General features: G+C 36.7%; 1 protein-coding gene across 2 annotated transcripts; it reads left to right on the top strand.

Moving 5' to 3' along the window:
• The first annotated feature begins 519 nt into the window (after window positions 1-519).
• On the top strand, window positions 520-14,383 carry mier3b (mesoderm induction early response 1, family member 3 b). 2 transcript variants are annotated; one of them, XM_039804534.1, is made up of 13 exons: window positions 520-616; window positions 1,248-1,272; window positions 1,546-1,691; window positions 3,063-3,185; window positions 3,334-3,457; window positions 4,692-4,765; window positions 4,896-4,968; window positions 5,108-5,256; window positions 5,431-5,512; window positions 10,871-10,965; window positions 11,076-11,203; window positions 11,346-11,500; window positions 13,827-14,383. In XM_039804534.1, exons 1-13 carry the CDS (start codon window positions 608-610, stop codon window positions 14,300-14,302), a joined length of 1,659 nt encoding a protein of 552 aa, XP_039660468.1. In that variant the 5' UTR covers window positions 520-607; the 3' UTR covers window positions 14,303-14,383. The 2 variants fall into 2 exon arrangements, with proteins under 2 accessions (XP_039660468.1, XP_039660469.1); XM_039804535.1 differs by lacking the exon at window positions 520-616 and adding an exon at window positions 824-1,061.
• The last annotated feature ends 6,162 nt before the right edge of the window (window positions 14,384-20,545 follow it).

Here is a 20,545-nt window from a genome sequence, read left to right as displayed (position 1 = left end):
AGTGTTCAAACAAGAGTTTCAATTTGTTAAAGATCTAATTTTGTTTTCATAAACACCAACTAGGCTAGGTGATTTGTAGTTTTTAGTAGCTTTAACAGTCTCTGATTAATAGCTATAGCCTATGTAAAAATTACAGAAAATGATCATATGGAATGATCTAACCGAAAATCTCACTATTTCCAGGCAATGTGACTTCAATTAAAAGCTCTTACAGCCAGGGTCTGAAAATGTTAACTGTGATAAAATCGAGCTTTTTAAATGCCATAGCTGCGGTAAACAGGCGAACAGGAAATCAGCTGGGATGTCCACAGAACATTCTAGGAATGTTCTGGTAAAATGTCATTGTGTGTAGTATTAACAAGCTCAACGCCATGCTATTAATTCATTTTGGAAATGGCGATGTAATTTTTAAATTTGTGTTTCTTATATTTTCATACAGTAGGCTACCGTTGATAAACTATTACCGTTAGTCTGATCAGAGGTTGGCATTTTTCAGTGGTTGATATGAACAGCGTCACGACTACAATGGTCACCTGGATTTCTGATTGGCTCAGAGCGCTGATCCGGGTACTGCGCAAGAACGAGCCCATTAGCTAAAGGTACCAATATGGCGGAGGTAAGAGGGAAAACAGGGGAGAAGCAATCGATCTTAAATCGATATTTTTAAATGTTGTGTGCTATATTTTTCATTTCTATGTTATCGATTGAAGAAACAATAGCTTTTGCCTTCTGTATAGCGTGTTTCGTGTCACAATTGTCATTTTTATTTCTCTAAAATATGCTTGAATGTCTGGACTGATCCTTCACTACAAGGCCGCTGCGCCTCGCTCAGCTGCTTTGGTGTAGCGGCTGTGTAAATTGATACGTAAATTTTACGTTAGCTTGCTGGTTAAAGGAAATAACTGATTATATCGTGTTTGTTATGAATGGAAATTTATTTTTTCTGTTTGGGCTAAATTAGCGGCACCTGTATTGTAAAGATCATCCAACTCTATCGATTGCAGTACCGAGCAAACCAAATTACTGTTTACATTTGTCGATGCATAACGTTAACGTTAACGGTAAGCTTTGGGGTTAGCTTGCTGGATAGCTAACTGTTACAGGAGCCGACACTGCGTAAACTGAACTGTCCCCCTCAATATATTCCTCTATTTTTTACTTCGACCGTCTCTTACGAAATAAATAATTTTAATTCCAAGGTATAAAGGTACATTTTGCATTTATGCTCTGGTTTTATTCTTTTGCAGGCTTCCCTAGGGAGTTCAAGTCCAGGTAAGAAAACCGTCGCTATGAATTGAGTTTGATTAAATGTATCTATGTTTTAATGACACAATTTTGCACAACATAAATGTCAAGATTAAAATATCCAATGTATTACATGTTTTATCAGAGAAAATGACTTTGAAATTGACAAAATGTAATGCTTTGCTGATTGCATTATAGTAACTAGCTATATGTGAATGTATGTATGTAGTATATGTGAATCTTTTAAGTGTGCATCTTAAATTTTTAGTGTAAAAAACAGACCTTCTCTCTCTCACTCAGTTGGCTCTTTATCGTCGGAGGACCATGACTTTGACCCAACAGCAGAAATGTTAGTCCATGAGTATGATGACGAAAGGACTCTAGAGGAGGAAGAGTCTCTGGATGGAGGAAGGAATTTCAGCTCAGAAATTGCAGATCTTGAAAAGGTAAACAAAAGAATGCACAAAAGGCAGGATCTGTCTATGTAAAGTGCCAATTTAAAGGTTATTATGTATTGTTAATGCAAAAGCCTGAGTGTATGTCTTCTTAATGCAGTAGGGCTGCAAATATTGACACTTGGGGAAAAAAGTGTGGTATTGTAACACAATGACAATTGCTTGTGACCTTTATGATGATGCGGGGTAGGGGTGCACGATATTGGGGGGGGGGGAACTGACATTACAATATATTGCGATGTGTATTGTAGGGCTGCAGCTATCGATTCTTTTTGTAATCGATTAATCTAGCACTTTATCAATCGATTAATTGGATAATTTTTTTTGGCGTTTTTAAACAACCCAAACTAGGGAAAAAAGCAATATTTTCGGAAAAAGCAACATTTGTTTTGCCTACATTGCTTACAATATCATCTCTCAAAAAACTAAACATTAAGTGCATTTAAGTGCCATATTACATTGTTTTTAAAGATTTTTTTTTTTTCAAATGATATCAACCTCAAACTAAGGCATACATTAAACATACACAAACATTACCTTAACTTTCAGAACTACAAGTTTCAACCTGAGAATGATCTGTATATACAGTAGGCCTATATGTAAATATTAGTTATACTCAACCTATTTTCATTTATATATTTGATTATAATGTCACACAGCTCTGTTACACTTATGCTATTAGATCATTGATCAGCTGTTTTTATAGAGAGAGAGAGAGAGGCGCAACAATCAGCTGTTTTTCCGAAGGGATAGTCAACGCGTCGGCTCATCAGATCGTGGTCACCACTACGTATTTTCTTGTCTTTGTTTTTGGTAGTTGTTGTGTTTGGTGTAGTTTTATCGTCCATATGACTCTGTGATTTACTTTAGTCGGTCCTCTTCGTGGAATGGATGATTAAGTTAGACGTCGTGCTATTATCGTGGTAAGCTAGTGTGATTTTGCAGTAGACCTACTGTACAGAGTTATTCGAGGAATCCTTTCAGCCCTAGTGTATTGCAATAAAAAAAAAAAATAGTCTACAGGTAAGTTTACCCTCACCTTTCCAGGGGCATGCTCCCCAGAAGAAAATTTTGTAGCCGACATCTGGTATACTTTAAGAGCAAAGTTTGTGCTCTTAACAATTTTGTGCTCTTCTAAACAATTTAATATTTCATTATCTTTTACTCAAGTGAAAGGTGTGTATATATAGTGTATATAGCTGTTTCAATTTTATTTATCACTCAATTACTTTTTTCATTTTTTGATTCTAGCTGTTGTAACAAGTGAATTTCCCCAGTGTGGGATCAATCAAGTTCATATCTTATATGAATTGTGATGAAACGGCAAAACTAATTTTGCCTCTCCTCTTGTTTTTCTACCAGGAGGGGAACATGCCGTTGGAGGAGCTTTTGGCCATCTATCGCTATGAGGCCTCTGCAGGGTCTAGTATAGACAGCTCCTCTGGAGACCTGACTGATGAGCTGCCTGACATGACTCTGGACAAGGTAAATAAATGCTGTAATGTAGTGAATAAATATATTTGGGAAAAATGCTTAGAAGTAAATGTATTCATCTTCAATATGTAATTTAGATATTCTGTTGATCACCCTTGGTCTGTCCCAGTATACAATGGACATAATTATTTCTTTCTAGGAGGAAATAGCTAAAGATCTGCTGTCTGGGGACTATGAGGAGGAGACCCAGTCCTCAGCTGATGATCTGACCCCTTCAGTTACCTCCCATGAGGCTACCGATTTCTTCCCAAGAACACTTCGATGTAAGTACTTTTTGTCTGTAGCTTTGTAAAATTTAAGCTTGCAATAATTCAAAAAGAAGCTACCAAATTGAAAAAGAAATGGAAGTGGCAGTTCTCACTCACAAATGGTACAGTGCCTCTTCTTACAGTTGAGCACAGAGTACTACACTAGGTTAAATGTGCAAATGATTATTCTCATGATTCATTAAGTTGTCAATTGTTTTAGGATTAATAATTTAGTTTATAAAATGTGAAATAGATGGTCATCACAAGTTCCCAGAACCCAATGCAATTTTTTTTAATTACTTGTTTTGTCCAACAAATGGATATGTAATTAACAATAATATGATATAAGGTCTCATTCTCTGTGAATGCCAACATTTTGGCATTTTTGATTGATAAAAGACTCATACGATCAATCAAATAAAAAAACCTACTTGATTAATGGAGTATTCGTTTCAGCACTGACATATTTTGTCAATGAACATTATGACCACGTCATGAACCAGCTGTGTGTGCATACTTTGCTCTTTTCAAGAGATTTAGGTGAACTTATGTAGTAAGTATGTTGGAAAAAATTCAACCAAATATGGATGCTGATTTAGAGTTTTTCTGACCAATAGCTGACCCTCGTTAAACGATCAGTAACCGTAACCAACAAGCAGGCAACTGAGTCCCAGTTCACCGTTCTGGGAGACTCACACATGCTTTCCACATTCTGTGTCCAAAGACAGCTGCAGACTTATACTGATCATGCAGCCACAATCTTGCATGCATGAATCGTTGTGGACACATGCAGCCACTTTCCCGGTACCGTTTGCATGTCCATGCGATCAGTACAAGTATGCAGCTGTCCGGATCTTATGTCCGAGCCTGGCATGTAGCTGGCCGTTGTGAGGGCGGTCCAGCAATCAGTCATGAGGGCCACGAAATTAGCAGAAAAAAAGAGCTTAAAACGCAAGTAAATGCAAGTTAACTAGTAGTTAGGAAATAGATTGTATAGCCTATTCAACTTTTACCATGCAACAAATGTGTTTTAATTACTTAAAATATGTTTTTTAATAATATTGTTAGCTACTGAAAGTATTAATCTGTCAAAAGTTTTATTGTTGGTTAAATGGTTAATTATTAACATGCCTAGAACCAGAATTTACACCAGGTTTGGTAGGTAAAGCATCAGGCATTAGCACACAGGAGGTGCAATTTGAAATCGGTGCATGTCAAAGTATTTATGTGTTGTTTATTATTTTATCAGCTAATGCTGTCTCTGATGGTGATAAAGAGTCAGAGTGTGATGAAGATGGCCCAAGCCCAGAGGACTCAAGAAAGGTAAATGTCACATTTTGGAACCCATTAAGAGAGGAATACATAAAGTGTACTTTGTTTTAAGTTGAATCAACACTGGTTTGCTAAACATGCTCTGTATTCTTTCTTTTTTTTGGTTTGATTTTTATCACAGGAAATAATGGTGGGAACACACTACCAAGCAGAGGTCCCTTCTGGCCTCTGTCACTACAAAGATGGAGAGAAAGGTGACTGCTGTTTTTTTAATTTCAGCATGTGTGCCTGACTTTGTTTTCTTTTCTTTATGTGATTGCTTAATATGTTTCTATCCATAAAATAATAATACACAAGGTGACTAATCTTACTGTGATGTACTTTGTTATGCAGTTTATGAGGATGAAGATGAGTTATTATGGAGCCCAGGTATATTGCCAGAAAACAAGGTTAGAACATTTCTGTCAGACGTGTTGTCACGGACCTCAGATGAAAAGACAGGATGTGACAAACCATGGATGCATGTTCGAGACAACGAGCAGGTCAGTCATGTCTTTATTTATCAATCTTTTCATGTTGTAACACTGTGATGAGCATTGTATTGGCCATGTATGTGAACAATCATGCTTTGAATTCTTCAGATTATTTGTTTCTAAAGTAAATTCCAGTCATATGGCCAATTTTCCAGTCTTGACCACTCTACTCTTTCCACATAGGCTTTGCATGAGCTTGTCAAGTGCAACTACAACACTCGCGAAGCACTAGAGAGACACTGCAGCCGTTTAAAGTCCTCAAAAGGTAAGCACAGGAAACGTTTCCTACTGTATGCATGAAGCAAATGTCATTGCAGGGTTTCCGCGGCATCTTAAAAAGTCTTATATTTCAAAATAAAAATTTTAGGCCTTTAAAAAGTCTTAAATTCACTGAAGTATTGTGTTCTAGGTAGGGCTTTGACTTTTGCCCAAAAATCATATTCGAAGTTCGTTTGTATATTAATATTAATATTCAAATATATTCGAATATTTATTAATAATATTTTGACCATTAAATGCCTTCAGTTTAAAAAAAGAAATTAAGTCAGACCCTGGATTAAACACAAACAGTGTGCTTTCGACAGGAAGTTCGGAGCTTTCACCGTAGCCTACGTAAGTGGTCTGATGTTTATACTCGTGTGCTGGTGTGTGCGTCGAGCCAGTGTGTGTGGGCGGTGTTGCCAACTTGGCGACTTTTTTTTCACAAAAGCGACTAGCGACAAATGTGGCGACTTTCTGTAGAAAAGACAGCGACTTTCTGTAAAATAAAAAAAGAGTCGCCAGTATTGTCCAATACTGGCCACACAATGTATTTCTCTCCTGTGGCCGCAGAAACAGTCACCTTTCTCTTCTGTTGTGTGACTGAGGAGCAGCCCCGCCATCCCCTCTGTGCTCTCTCCTCATGTGCAGCAGCACTGGGCAGGCAGGTAGAAAGGGGAGAAGGGACAGGGTGCGGCGCCGGTGTAGGTAGGAGAGACAGCGGAACGCGACGGGAGAAAGTCGCCGCTGAGCTGGCCTGGCCCTGGGCAAGTCTGCCTTCTTTGAGAATTAGGAGGGAATTCAACGCTACCGAGCCACGGCCGAGAGACGTGCGTCGCCGCGACGTGTAGTTACATTTTGAAATGCGTGAAAAAGCCTCGGAATCTGAACTGAAAACAACGTTTACAAGCAAACGCATTTACAAAAAATAATGCCCATAACAGGTTCGAATATTAAGGGCTGGCTAATATTCGTTCGAATATCATTTTTTTAAATATTCGAATAACGAAGTTCGGAGTCAAAGCCATAGTTGTAGGTGTTAAATAATTTTAAACGGGTATTAATTTTCCTACGTCCATGCAACACTACCTCTAATGCTCTTTTTATTTATTTATTCCGTGGTATTGTAGTTCTTTCGCTAGTCCACGTATCATTTTGCTGTATTAGGACTACAAATGATACCAACATGCAACTTATATTGCAGCCAATCAGCTTTCGTGTTATTGGCGCCAGTCTTTTTCGGATTGTATGTTATGGGGAAGTGCAAGTTTAGCGAATTTAGGGCTTGGTTGGTGTTGTAATAAAGGTCTTGAATTGAATTCATAATGGTCTTAAAAAGTCTTACATTTGACTTGGTGGAACATGGTGGTGAAACTCTGCATTGGTACATTAATAGCAATTAATACACTGTGAGCTACCGGCATTCTTAAATGTTGATGATGAAAAACTTTGCAGTCAAATTGCTCATTCTGTCAAACTTAACTTTTAGGTTTCGGATATATATCTTCTAAATATCTTTGAATATTTGTCCCCGATTTACCCAGCGAGGAGCAAAAGTATAGGAACCACCCTTATATCCAACAAAAAGCAATTCAACAACAGTGTTACCTCGAAATTGAGTTTAATCAACACATCACTTACAGTCTACGGAAATATAAAAATTATAGGTTTCACAAAAGTATTTTGTTATTACGGAATTGTTGTCTGTACAACACAATGTACAGGGGATTGTATTTTTCTGGTCACTTGACCTTATTTTTCTAGCCTTTGCTTCTAAGGCCAGTTACACACTGGATTCGTCGCGCGAGCGTGTCAGCTGCGTATCGTGTCCGTTTTATATTTCGGCTCCCATGTTAACAGGTTAGAGCTTACACACTGCCTGTGTGACGCGCGGCTTGAGCTGCGCCGAAAACGCGTGCCTGCTAGAAATAGAACAAACGCCTATTTTTCATGCGACACGCAAGTGTGTTGGAAGCGTTTCCAGGCAAATTGGAATAGGAAAAGACGTTTGTCATTTAGACATGAATACATATTAATAAATGACATGTTCATGTTTGAAAATCTCTAGGTTTTGATATAAATGTAATAAAAAAAATAAAAAAAATTGATTTTCTAATATTGCACCTGTCAATACAGAGCGAAATATTCTGTAGCCTATTTTGCCATCAATACTGCCGACGTTGTCTTTGCTGTAATCAAATCAGAATATATTTGTGTTTAACATGGTATTTCATTTTATCAATGGGAAACATACATGTGTCCAGACAAGGCTAGCAGCAGCAGCACCGCGTCAGACACGTTTCTGGTGTGTAAAGACATAGAAAAATCCACACAGCTGACACGCAACAGAAACGCCACGCAGCCAGTGTGTAACCGGCCTAAACCTTTATATCTACATATACCTTATATCTCTGTGTGCTGTCATTGTATGATTGACGTTCAAACATGGCGAGGATTTTGATATTTGATAACTTCATAATTTTATATCCAGTTGTTGTTTTCAACATAATTTATTTAAAGTGCACATCACATAGATCTCTGTACACTTTACAAGTCAGTTAAAAAAATGTGTTAATCTTTGTATTAATCAATTCGGTAGTGACGTAAGATTCAATCCTGTGTTTTGCATTGTCCTGGTCGATCTACCCTTTCGTTTACATATGGATAGCATGATTGTGCACCAAAAATGTATTAACACTAATTATGTCTTATTTAATATCTCCAGATCAATATAGTGCAGGGACTCACTTTTTTTTTCCGGAAGCAGATTAATGCGCTGTTTCTATGAGGTCCTCCCAAGCAATTGTAGGCCGTCCAGAAGCTTTTTAAACCATCATGGAATTACAGTGTCTTTGTTAAATAAATAATTATGAATCCAAAATCAAGTCACGTAATCTCCAATATCTCTGCGCCTGGGCTTTTCTAAAGAGGGCTTCAGTGCAATCGTAGCGCTTACAAAAGCTTAGTAATCTGGCCTGCAACTTCAGTGACTTTTCTGAGACTTTGCACAATAATTCCAGACTGATAAATCCATGACTGAACAGTAATTTAGTCATCTTGTCGTGTGAAGGGCGCTCTTTTACGGTTAGCCGTAGGGGTGCACCGATCCAATATTAGGATTGGATATCGGCCCCGATATTGCAAAAATAGCTGGAGTTTTTTTTTTTTTACACTCCGTCACAGCACCGGGGCCCCTCTTAACTGCGTACCCTTCTCACTCATGGTAGTAACTTTATAACACAACAATTAATAACCCACAACTAACTCTCTTAAAAGGATAAAACACCAAAGCATATAACAATTTGAGACTTAAACAGTTTCTAACACTAATAATTTTACATTTACAAATGTAGCTACACTGCCGAATGGCATGCTGGGTAACATTACAGCTGCTAGCCAGGTAACATAACAGTCTGTTAAGCTGGGAAAGGCTACGGTCGCTACTGCACAAGAACCGAGAAGAAAGTTAGCTAGAGGATGAAGAAAGACCAGAGATACACCAGAACAACGTGTGCTCAAGAGAGGAGCCGTCTGTTGTTCCCAAGTTTTTTATTTCTAACAAATCGGACATGATTAAGCCACTGTTGTTGCCCGTCGCTCTAACGTTACTCGGCCGTGCTAATGTTACTGTGCTAACGTTAAAGACCTGTCACTTCAAGCATGCAGCGGAGCAACGTTATGAACGCAATCCACCTCCGGTCCCGCTACAGACCGTTGAGAAAGACGGGTTCAGAGCAATGACTAAAACTCTGGATTTAAGATGTCTTGCCTCGCTGAAATACGTCCGCCAACCTACTGACATTATTCAAACAGCGAAGGAGGCTGACAGCGGAGCTACGTTCAGTCCCCCACTACAACCACACTACAACAACCTAACTTACCTGTGGCCAAGGTAGTGGTTATACAGTACTAGCTTACAACTATTTAGTTTTGAAAGGGAAACGGTGTTAAAGTTGTCTGTATGTGTAGGCTATTCATTCGATTTGAGTTTATTTTACTACTTTGCAGTTTGCACAATACAAATAGTTTAGCTTCTGTAACTGTTTCATGGATTCCCCTTCATACAAAGTTATTGTATAATGTCGTGGAGCCAAGCAAACCCTTAATTAAAGCTTTTAGTAAACATGATGACATTAACATGTTTTTGTGATATTCTATGTACTCCTGACAGTAGAATAAGCCTTTATAAATTTATATAAAGGTGGCCCATTATTGATGGCCCATTATTATGTATTTAAATTTATTTTAAGAAATTTGATTACATTATATTTTCGATTTGAATGCACAATTGTTTTTTAAATAACAAATAAGAATTCAATACATTACATCTGTTATTTTGTCTTAGTTAGGAAAGTAATGTTTAGTTAGGAAGGTCTGGTGCCTTTAGTGTCTTCCACATGGTGGAAGGAAGGTATGATGTGGAAGGTATACAGTTTATTATTAATTCAGCAACGGTATCGTATCGGGTATCGACAGATACACAAAGCCCTGGTATCGGTATCGGGACTGAAAAAGTCGAATCGGTGCATCCCTAGTTAGCCGCTGCCATCTTGGCTTCTGATGTCAGACTGCTGGCTGTGTCGACCAATCACATGATGTCATGTCAGGAAACGGGCAGCTTGCTCAGCCAATAAATAACCCCAATAGTGTGTTCCATTTGTAAAAAAACACTGTAATGCGCTGTTATCAACTGGTATTGCTAACAATGGCTAACCTGGATAGAGCTAACGCCACAGTGAAAAATCTGACTTGTAAATGGAACGCATTCAACTTGGGTGTGACGTCATTCCCAGCTTCGAGGTAAATGGAACGCACTATATCCTGAAACAAGCAGGAGGGCCTTGTATGTAGTCTGTGTGTATTGTAAGCAGACACTGGCAGGTCATTTAGGCAGCCCTGGAAATGAGATTGATTTAGCCTCCTGATGTCTAATAGCAGACAGGAAATGCAATGGAGATGACACAACATTTTGGATAAAAGTGTATTAACGTTTGTGGGAAGAAAATCTAAATGGTTTTGTTTGTGTTAGTCACTGTTTATTTTTGTTTCCCCTGATTGCGAAGAATTTTCAAAAGCCTAACGTATTTGTTTATTGTTCTCTGTGTGATTTCAGTACATTTCTGTGAAATTCAATTTCAGTTTAGTTTTTTCTTTTTGTATATTATATATAATTTATACATTCATGTGACATCCATCCAGCATACATATCCTGAAAAAAAAAAGATGTCCATAACTTGATGTAACCTGTGCATTACAAGGTTGAGGTTATACAAGAAATATTACACAAGGAAACCAGGCGAACCAAAGATTGGGAAAAAAATGGCTTAGACCCCAGAGCGTTAACATATATCTGGTTTCATTTCAGAAAAATCACCTCCGTGGTCAGAAGAGGAATGCAAGAACTTTGAGCATGCACTACAGATGTATGACAAGAATTTTCACCTCATACAGAAACATAAAGTGAGTCTTATTTCATGATCTTACGAGATTCCCCTTTCAGACTAGCATGAAAAGGTACACATAAAGCTGTGAAAGTTTCTCATCCCTTTTTAATGTTTTTCCCCACTCAGGTCACAACACGAACAGTAGCTGAATGTGTGGCGTTTTACTACATGTGGAAAAAGTCGGAGCGCTTTGACTTCTTTGTGCAGCAGAATCGGTTTGGGAAGAAAAAGTATAGCTGCTATCCCGGTGTAACGTAAGTGGCAGAAGAAGAATCTGTTAATCTGTTGTATTCTCTTTGTGGTTTTGCTTATGTGTAAATACGATGAGAATGACAAAAGGTGTACTGTACTTAATTTGAACGAAACTTACAATTAAACATGATTCTTTGTATCCAGTGACCTGATGGACCGGCTGGTAGATGAAGCGGAGGGCCTGGCAGTGGACAGTTCCTCCTCGGTGTGTTCAGGAGCAGGTGGAGGAGGACGGCTGGAGGCCACCACCGACCAACAGCTCAGCCTGCTGAACTCCATCACTGCCAGCGATCTCACAGGTCAGTAATGGGACTTAGTTCTGCATACTACACTGACATTTTCTGTAACTTACTATAAAGATTTTTTTGTAATGGCATACTATACTATGACTTTTTAAAGGCATTGGTTACGGCATATGACATTTTTATTGCATACTATTAAAGTTGTTCCGATACCAGTATCGGAAATTTCTCCAATGCTGCCTTGGTTTTAGCGAGTATGTGAGTTTATTCATCGATCCGATATTGCGTAATTTATCAACTTTAAAGTAGTTTTATTCAAATAAAACCAAGTGTGTCCATCTGCAGCCTGCAAGATCTTTCAAGTTAGGACCCCTTCAGTCTTGAAGTTACGCCCCTTTCAAGTTGTGATTACTTGCCTCGACGCATCCCTGTGATTGGATGCGGATGTTGCAGGGGTGTGATTCTTCTGGATAAATCCGGAAATCCGGCTTTTCCGACCTGAAAATGAGACTCTTGTAAATCATGCAAATCCGCAAAAAAAATTTTAGGTGGGGGGGGGGGGGTGTGTGTTAAGGTTAGGATAGCCGATTGGTCAGGGGATAAGACCTGAACAAATCAGGTTACGTTACCTTGCGTAAGCATGGATGCCGCCTGGCCAATAGTAGTGATTGAAGGGCAGGTCTTGGCGTAGGAATCGTAATTTCAAAGAGATCTACGCAGCGAACACAGATGTGCTGGGCGAGCCATATACTTATATACTGTCTATGGCCATATGCTGTCTATGGCGAGCCGTCGGTGGAAGCTAACAGAAGCTAGCTGGCATAAACTGACAGCTGACCAGGTGTCTCAAAGCTACCAAGTGATCGGCGGAGACAGGGAGTACATGTACTTGAAAGAGTCCGGCAGTCGTGGCAGATGAAGGTCCAGTTGGGAGTTTGTCGCCGCATCATGGGTGCACCGTGTATTTTCCTGCTTTTTTGTCCTATGCCAATCACACCTATGATGTTGGCCGACAACAAATTGGGGCAAAACTGGGAGGAGTTCTCCCTGTGCTCCCCTCCCTCTGGTCACGGAGACCCAGGCACGCCAGTGTGTCGAAGGTCTGCGCACGGACTTAGACTTGAACCAGTCTTGCTGACCAGAAATCAATTCTTCTTTGACGCTCCAAAACTGTAGCCTACACATCAAGTTGCACTCTGCTGCCACTAGCAACTACTGTTTTGAGAGCAGTGAAGAATCATTTATTTCCATTTTGGTCTGCTAGCGCAGAGCGTAACATTCGGGTATAATGCCAATGATTTCCCAGTTTGATACAGATTCAATATTAATTAGGTTAGGGGAATTTCAGTTACAATACCAATTTTGCTTGGATATAAAAAGTTTCTCTTTTATTAATCTATCGGATCACTCAAACAAAGATTGTTTTTAATTGGAGAATCAATTATTTTAACAAATATTTTATTAACAATTTTGACATTTTGCTCTGCAAAGTCCCACCAGTGTTGCTAATTTCAGTTGGTGTTTCACTACTGTTTTATACTGTTACTGTACTATTTAATATTTTGAATGCCTTTTTATTTTACTAAATTTTGGCTGCACGCTAACAGTCTTTTAAAATAATTATTTATTCCTAGATTTATGTATTTTTGTTCTTTTTCAGTTATGACAAACTAGATGACAAAAAAAGTTATATGGCATCATTCTCTGTATGTATTTGTTCATGTTTTGCAAAGGGTTTACCTGAGCCAGGCCATACAACAATGATAGCAATCATATCACATCCATGCAGGGTTAGTAGTATACAGATGTTAAAAAAATATATATATTTACACATTATATATTTTCTTTTATGTTTTACGCACTGGTATCTGATCGGTACTTTATATCGGCCGATATGCAAGTTCAGGTATCGGAATCGATATCGGGAAGGAAAAAAATGGAACATCTTTTCATACAGACATTTTTATGTCATTTTTATGGCTGTATATAACTATACAATTACATTTTTATAACAATTTTATGGACTACTAGACTTTAAAAAAAAAAAAAAAAACATTTTAATGACCTACTGTATTGTACTATGACATTTTTTATGGCATACTATACTGTGACTTTGACATTTTTATGACACACTATGATATGGCATACTATACTATATGATGCTTTTTTTTAATGACATATTTATGGCATGCTATACCATGAGGACCAATTTAGGGATTAGCATGATTGAGGGCCGCACAGGAAAAGTGCACACATAACACAAAATAGCCTTTCCATCTCTCTTACAAATGAAAAAATAGTGCTTCAATAGTTCTTTTATTTTACTCAGTAATGTCTGTCTGAACCCTGCTCAATGTTAATTGAGTGTCCTGTCTCTTTGCAGCTTTGAGTAACACTGTAGCCACAGTGTGCAACCCTGCGGAGGTTGGTTGCATGGACTCCTACAGCTTTACCCCACTGGAAAGTCTCCATCGTGGGTCTCTGAACCACGACGAATCCCTCGGGTTCCCTTCTAATGGCGCAGACACCGACTGCCTCAACATGCTCGACGCCGGCTTCTACCACTCTGATCTGGGCCAGCTAGGGGGAGTGTGTGTCAACAAGGACTGCGAGCGGCCCTCCAAGAGACTCAAGATGGCCCTGCCTGACTCCTTTATCAATGACGTGTCTGTGGGTAACCTTGGAATGGACTTTGAAGCACGACGGACAACAACGCACCACCACCGAATCACCGGCGCAAAAATGGCAGTTTCTGTCACAGACTTTGGGAGTTTGGCTGGCAGCGGCGAGCCCAACGGTTTCCTGGGAGCACATGCACGGCACCACACACAGCACACTGCGGCACTTCAGTCAGAGTGATCTTCCTCGTCTTCATCCTTTTGTTCTTCCCTTTTGAAACACCTTATCCCACTTGTGCATAAGACTGACCTCACTGGAGAATCCAATTTGTTTTATATATATATATATATATATATATATATATATATATATATATATATATATATATATATATATATATATATATATATATATGTGTATATGTATATGTATATATATGTATATATGTATATATATATGTATATATATATGTATATATATATATATATATATATATATATATATATATATATATATAATATATATATATATATATATATATATATATATATATATATATATATATATATATATATATATTATATATATATATATATATATATATATATATATATTTATATTATGATGTTTTATATAATTTCACTATATATATATTCGCCAGTTATATTTATTTATATTATTTTTTTTAGCGTACGAGCATGGTGCAATGTTGAACTAAGATGTTGTTTTTTTTTTTTTTTTTTTTTTTTTTTTTTTTTTTTTTTTTTTTTTTTTTTTTTTTTTTTTTTTTTTTTTGTTTTTTGTTTTTTTTTTTTTTTTTTTTTTTTTTTTTTTTTTTTTCCTTTGGTTTTTTTTGAAGAGCAACACTAGCATGGAGATTAGCTTGGAGAACAGGAAGTGTGCTGGCTACAGTGGCTAAGGCCTTTCAGTTTGGTTTTCTTTTCTTTTTTTCCTGTTGAAGCTTGTCTGCAGTTGGTCTGCTTGCTTACTTCTAAACTTTTCAGAGTGGCCATGTTGGAACATTTGAATGTTTGACTATTTTTCATCCCATCAAATCCAAATTATAGTTACTTACTGATAATTTTTTTTTATTAACCTTTTTAAACAGCTGATGAAGAATACCTGTGCAGAGTAGCATAATGGGAGTCGCCCTGTTTTACAGTTGGGATATCAAGTTATCTTTTGAAATCCCGCTTCTTTCTAGGAGGGTATCAGTCAGACAAGTAAACCATAACAATAATATTGCAATGCAAAGATATTGGTTAGGTAAATAATCATTTAAACATGGACCTCATCAGGCACCTTAAAGTGTGTATTTATTACATATACTTTTACCTTTTTTGAGCTTTTGTTTAATCCTTTCACTGATGCTATACTTAGGAGAGTTTAGTTGTATGTGCCCTTCAGAAAAATAAAGTTAGATTATGCTCCTAAATCAAGTAATGCAATGTTCAGACCACTTGCCAGCTTGGGTAAACCTGCTAGCAGTATTATCTCTTTATTTAAAGCCACTCAGATTTTGTATTTAACCTCTGCCTAACCTGTACTGACTAGAGAATGCCTTGTCTAATCTAGTCAACAGTTTTTTGAGTCTAGTAGCGGAAATGGAGCGGTTTTCTCTTGACTGAAGTCCATAATTGTGAATTGTAAAATGTTAAGCGGGTCATTGTCAGTTGATTGGATGCAGTAGTGTTTACTTAATTTATCTATGCATTGTGCTTATGAATAATTAGTTTGTTTCAGGGGTACATAATGTTCGTCATGTCCATAGATCCAGTAATTTACCAATGTGTGTACAGACAGGATTCATGCTTATAAACCATTATTAAGTTTGATCAAGTAAATCATTTTCCAAGGCCAGCATCAGAGAAGATATTCACTTCTGCGTTTCATGTAAATAATTAGCAAATAGCCTTTAAAAAGTCTATAACGGACCTCTTACACTTGTTGATACAAAGGTTTTAATTTGATTCCTTGTCAAAAGGCAATAATTTGTAGATATGTACAGATATTTTGGGTTTTGCATTTTACCAGTTGACTTGGTGTTTAAATTTTGTTTGTCTTTTTGGAAAGTCATAAACCCCAGAACACAGCTGAAACCACGCATGCCAGCTGTCTGTTTCTCAAGTGTACCACTGAAAACGGCTTTACCTGAAGACTTATTGATATTACTCAATGTTGCAATTTTGCCTTCAAAACTTGCAGCCATGTGTAAAAGACGCTCATCTTTCTTTCGTTATTTTTTTTAAATTACATGTCGTCTATATTTGTCTCGATGGTAAAGGGATGGCTGCTGCTCTAAGTATGTGGAGAGCTAGTTTCTCTTTTAATGCAATGTGCATAATGCAGTAGGTCCTCCAAGCTCTTCTAGCTTTAGCAGTGCAGTGGTATTTATTTCACCTGTGGTTTGTACAAAGACTCAGAAAAACTGTCAGAATGTAAAGGCCATTAAGTAGTAGAAGTAGGTTTTTCACCACCCTGTGAACTCTCGAAAATGTGATATTTTATTGATATCTCTGGTTTGAGACTTGTGTGTGCAAGAAAGCACTAAACAAATTTATTTTATATTTTGTATTGTGTTTTGAAGTTTAAAAAGGAAAAATTATAGCAGTTGTTTTTTTGAAAAAGAAAACGAGTCCTTTGAAGAAAACAAACACCTTTGTGAATAAAAACCTACAAAACTTAAAAATGTATATCCAGAAATATAGACAATCAAAAACTTCACTATGAGAAATGTTCAAGAAGCTATCTTTATTGTTTATAAGAATTGTACATAAACATTAAGTTGTTTTTTTCTTTTCTTTTGTTAAACATTATTTTGTATTTTCTGTTGTACTTTAATACCTTGTGTACAGATCCAGAAATAAAGCTCTGGAAAAGGTTCAGAGATGATTGCATATTCTTCATCATTATTCAAAAGATGTGACTAGATTTACTCTACTAAATATATTTGATTAAAATGTTAGTCTTTATGTTGTGGAATTATATGAAGGCAGATATCTGTTTATATAGAGATGTCGTCTCTTAACTAGAACTCCTTTCTCAGGTCTAATGTTAACGACCCGGTGGACGGCAGAGGAAGTCTTGCCAGTTATCCGCTTGCTACACAAGAACCCCCGAAATATTAGCTGTTGACCCCAGAGTCATCAGACCGATAGCCGGTGGGTTTCGAGATTAAGGGACTAAGTACTAATTCCTTAATCTCATTTGGAGAATTACTAATTAATACATTGTGGTATAAAAATTAAAAGACTGTCCATCCTTACTTCACTTGTCATTTAGCTTGAAAGTTCATTCTTGACTTTGAAAACAGCAGTTGAAACAAATTATCTAAGCTCAAGGTCCACTAATGTGCTTGTTCTAATGTTTTCAAGCACAATACACAGTCTTTATCTGCAGTAGGAGTTTGCTCAGTTCTCATGGTTTGTAGATGTTCTAATTTTCCAATTGTCTGAGCAACCCTTGAGCTTGACCGTTACATCTGCTGATGAAAGCTGTGTGATATGGTTGGAAGCCAGCGAAAGCAAATAAGTGGACCTTGAGCTGGGATTGTTTTGTCAACTGCCGTTTCCAAGATCAACAGTGACCTGCCAAGCTCAATGTTAAAGCCAACATGGAAAAGAAGTCATTAAAGTGCTCGGAATCACCAACATTTGAACATCTACAGTCTCACAACAAAAAGAGCCAACTTTATATGCTAATGAAGACAATTGAAAGTTTAAGCTATGACTGAGTTGACCTTGAGCTGAGATAGTCAATATGTAATGAGGCAATATAAAAACTACATTATTAGTTCATTATCTTGGTCTTCTGAGAGGAATGGGCAGAGTAAGAAAGTCCTCAGCCAAAGTTACTTCTACACCACTGTCCTGTAGAGCATCATCTGCCTGTCTCTTGAGCTCTGAGACATCATCCTCTTCTCCTTCCTTCTGCAGGGAGCAGGGTTTGTACCTCTGGCTGAAGTGGTACAGCACTAGCCTCTGCGCACAGCAAGCCAGAGCCACCGCTGCCGCCATCTTAGGTGTGCTGTGTCCGTGGTCCACTGCTTTCTCTCTGGGCCTCATGAACCACTGCACAACCTCAGTGGTCCTTCCCCAAGAACTGAGCTGCAGTCTCCTAAGATGCAGACTTTCCTCCCTGGAATGGCTTCTTTCAAGATTTTTTCTGACATTTTTCTTACATGCTATACTATGGATTTTTTATGACATTTATGACATAGTATACTATGACTTTTTATGACATTTTTATGACATACTATACTATGACTTGTTTTATGAAATATTATACTATGACTTTATGACATTGTATGACGAACTATACTATGAGATTTTGACTTTTTTCTTGGCATAATATACTATGTAGTGTTGTAATGTAACAAAGTACAAATACTTCTTAACTGTACTTAAGTAGAATTTTAACGTATCTGTACTTTACTTCGTTATTAGGCAAAACAACACGCCCGCTCTCCAAACTTACAGGCTCGCCAGCTTTCAGCCGCCCATAAAGTGGCCCTGGTTTCAGGCCTGGGGGAAACAAAATGAGACCATTCACAATAATACATCAGTTCCATTTAGAAGACACTTTCTTTTTAGAAATAGCTTATTGTACCAAAAGAGTGTCATTGTATTAGGTGGTCTCTGTGTAAATCAGACTTAATTTGGGTATGTTAAAAAATGTCAAAACAATTTTCAAAAACTAGTATGTCATAAAAGCTATTCATAATAAAGGCATAGTATCAGTCTTGTATAAAGTAATTGAAAGTAATACTTAAGTAAAAGTACAAGTATCTTACCAGAAAATGACTTTAGTAAAAGTTAAAGTCACCTTTTAGAATGTTACTTGAGTAAAAGTCTTAAAGTATCTGATATTTAGTGTACTTAAGTATCAAAAGTATTTTTTAAATATTAAAAATACTTAATTATTAATAGTAAAAGTAAAAACAAAATTTGCAACATAAACTTTATTGTAGCTTCCTTTAAGTAGAGCATAATATTCAGGGTTTCCACACCTTAAACATCAAATTCAAAGGATTTTTCCAGGCGCAATTCCCTCAAGTTAAAGGACCAAACACTGCATATTTTGAGAAAGCTGACATTAACAAAGAAAAACAGAAGCAGAATTAAAACATTTTGTGAGGAAGAATCTTTCACTCCAAACGTACACAACATCTTACACTTATCTTGCAAAAATGGCCACTGGTGTGTTACGTTATCTTCATCACCACTCTGTTCACCACTGTCATTGGGGTGGTCATCATCTTTTACGTTAGCAGCAGAGCTTGCAGCCGGTGCTTCCATGATGCTATAAGGTATTATGCTTCTTCCTCTTTTTCTTTAGTTTTGGCAATCTAGGTTCAATGATTCCCAAACCTGCTTTTTTATTTGATTTGATTTTGTAGTAACGAGTAACAGTGATGCTAAGGGTAAATGTAGAGGAGTAAAAGTAAAAGTAATCAGAAATAAAAATAACAAAGTAAAGTACCAATACATAAAAAATTCTACTTAAGTACAGTAAAGAGGTATTTGTACTTTGTTACATTACAATACTGCGTAGTATAGTATAGTTGAAAAGAGTATAAAAAAATTATTGTCAAAATTATGTCAGAAAGTCATAAAAGTCGGAATAGTACGCCATAAAAATGTCATAAAAGTCATAGTATACTATGTGATAAAAAAGTCATTAAAAAGCCATAGTATAATACGTCATAAAGTCATAGTATAGTACACTGTAAAATGTCATAAAAAGTCATAGTATATATGTCAAAACAATGCCATACAAAATTCATAGTATATATTAGGTCATAAAATGTCTAAAATGTCATAGTATACTATGTCATAAAAAATGTAAAAAAGTCAGTGTTATATGACATGAAAATGTCATAAGAAAGTCATAAAAGGTTATTAAAAAATTCATAGTATAGTATGTCAGAAAAATGTCAGAAAGTCATAGTATCGAATAAGTCATAGAATGTATAATAATAAGTCATTTATGTCATAAAAGTCGGAATTGTACACCATAAAAATGTCATAAAAGTCATAGTATAGTATGTCAGAAAAAGTCATAGTATATTATATAGTAGGTCATAAAATGTTGAAAATGTTGTAGTATACTATGTCATGAAAAATGTAAAAAAGTCAGTGTTGTATGACATGAAAATGTCATAAAAAGTCATAGTGAAGTATGTCATAAAAATGTCATAAATAAGTCATAAATAAGTCATAGTATACTATGTCATATAAAAAGTCATAGTATAGTATGTCATAAAAATGTCATAAAAAGTCATAGGTAGAGTATGCCATAAAAATGTCATAAATAAGTCATAGTATACTATGTCATATAAATATAAAAAGTCATAGTATAGTATGTCATAATGTCATAAAAAGTCATAGTATGTCCTAAAAATGATTTTTTTTAATCAGTGTTGTATGACATGAAAATGTCATAAAGGTCATAGTATAGTACACCATAAAATGTCATGAAAGT

Source organism: Perca fluviatilis, chromosome 6 (genome assembly GCF_010015445.1).
Source record: "Perca fluviatilis chromosome 6, GENO_Pfluv_1.0, whole genome shotgun sequence".
Lineage (NCBI taxonomy): Eukaryota > Metazoa > Chordata > Actinopteri > Perciformes > Percidae > Perca > Perca fluviatilis.
This window is presented reverse-complemented; position numbering and strand designations above follow the sequence as displayed.

Excerpts from the sequence above, each read along its gene's own strand:
- mier3b (XM_039804534.1), top strand. Across the intron at positions 5,257-5,430 it reads ATGTTCGAGACAACGAGCAG|GCTTTGCATGAGCTTGTCAA; the intron begins GTCAGTCATGTC and ends CTTTCCACATAG. Across the intron at positions 10,966-11,075 it reads ACCTCATACAGAAACATAAA|GTCACAACACGAACAGTAGC; the intron begins GTGAGTCTTATT and ends TTCCCCACTCAG.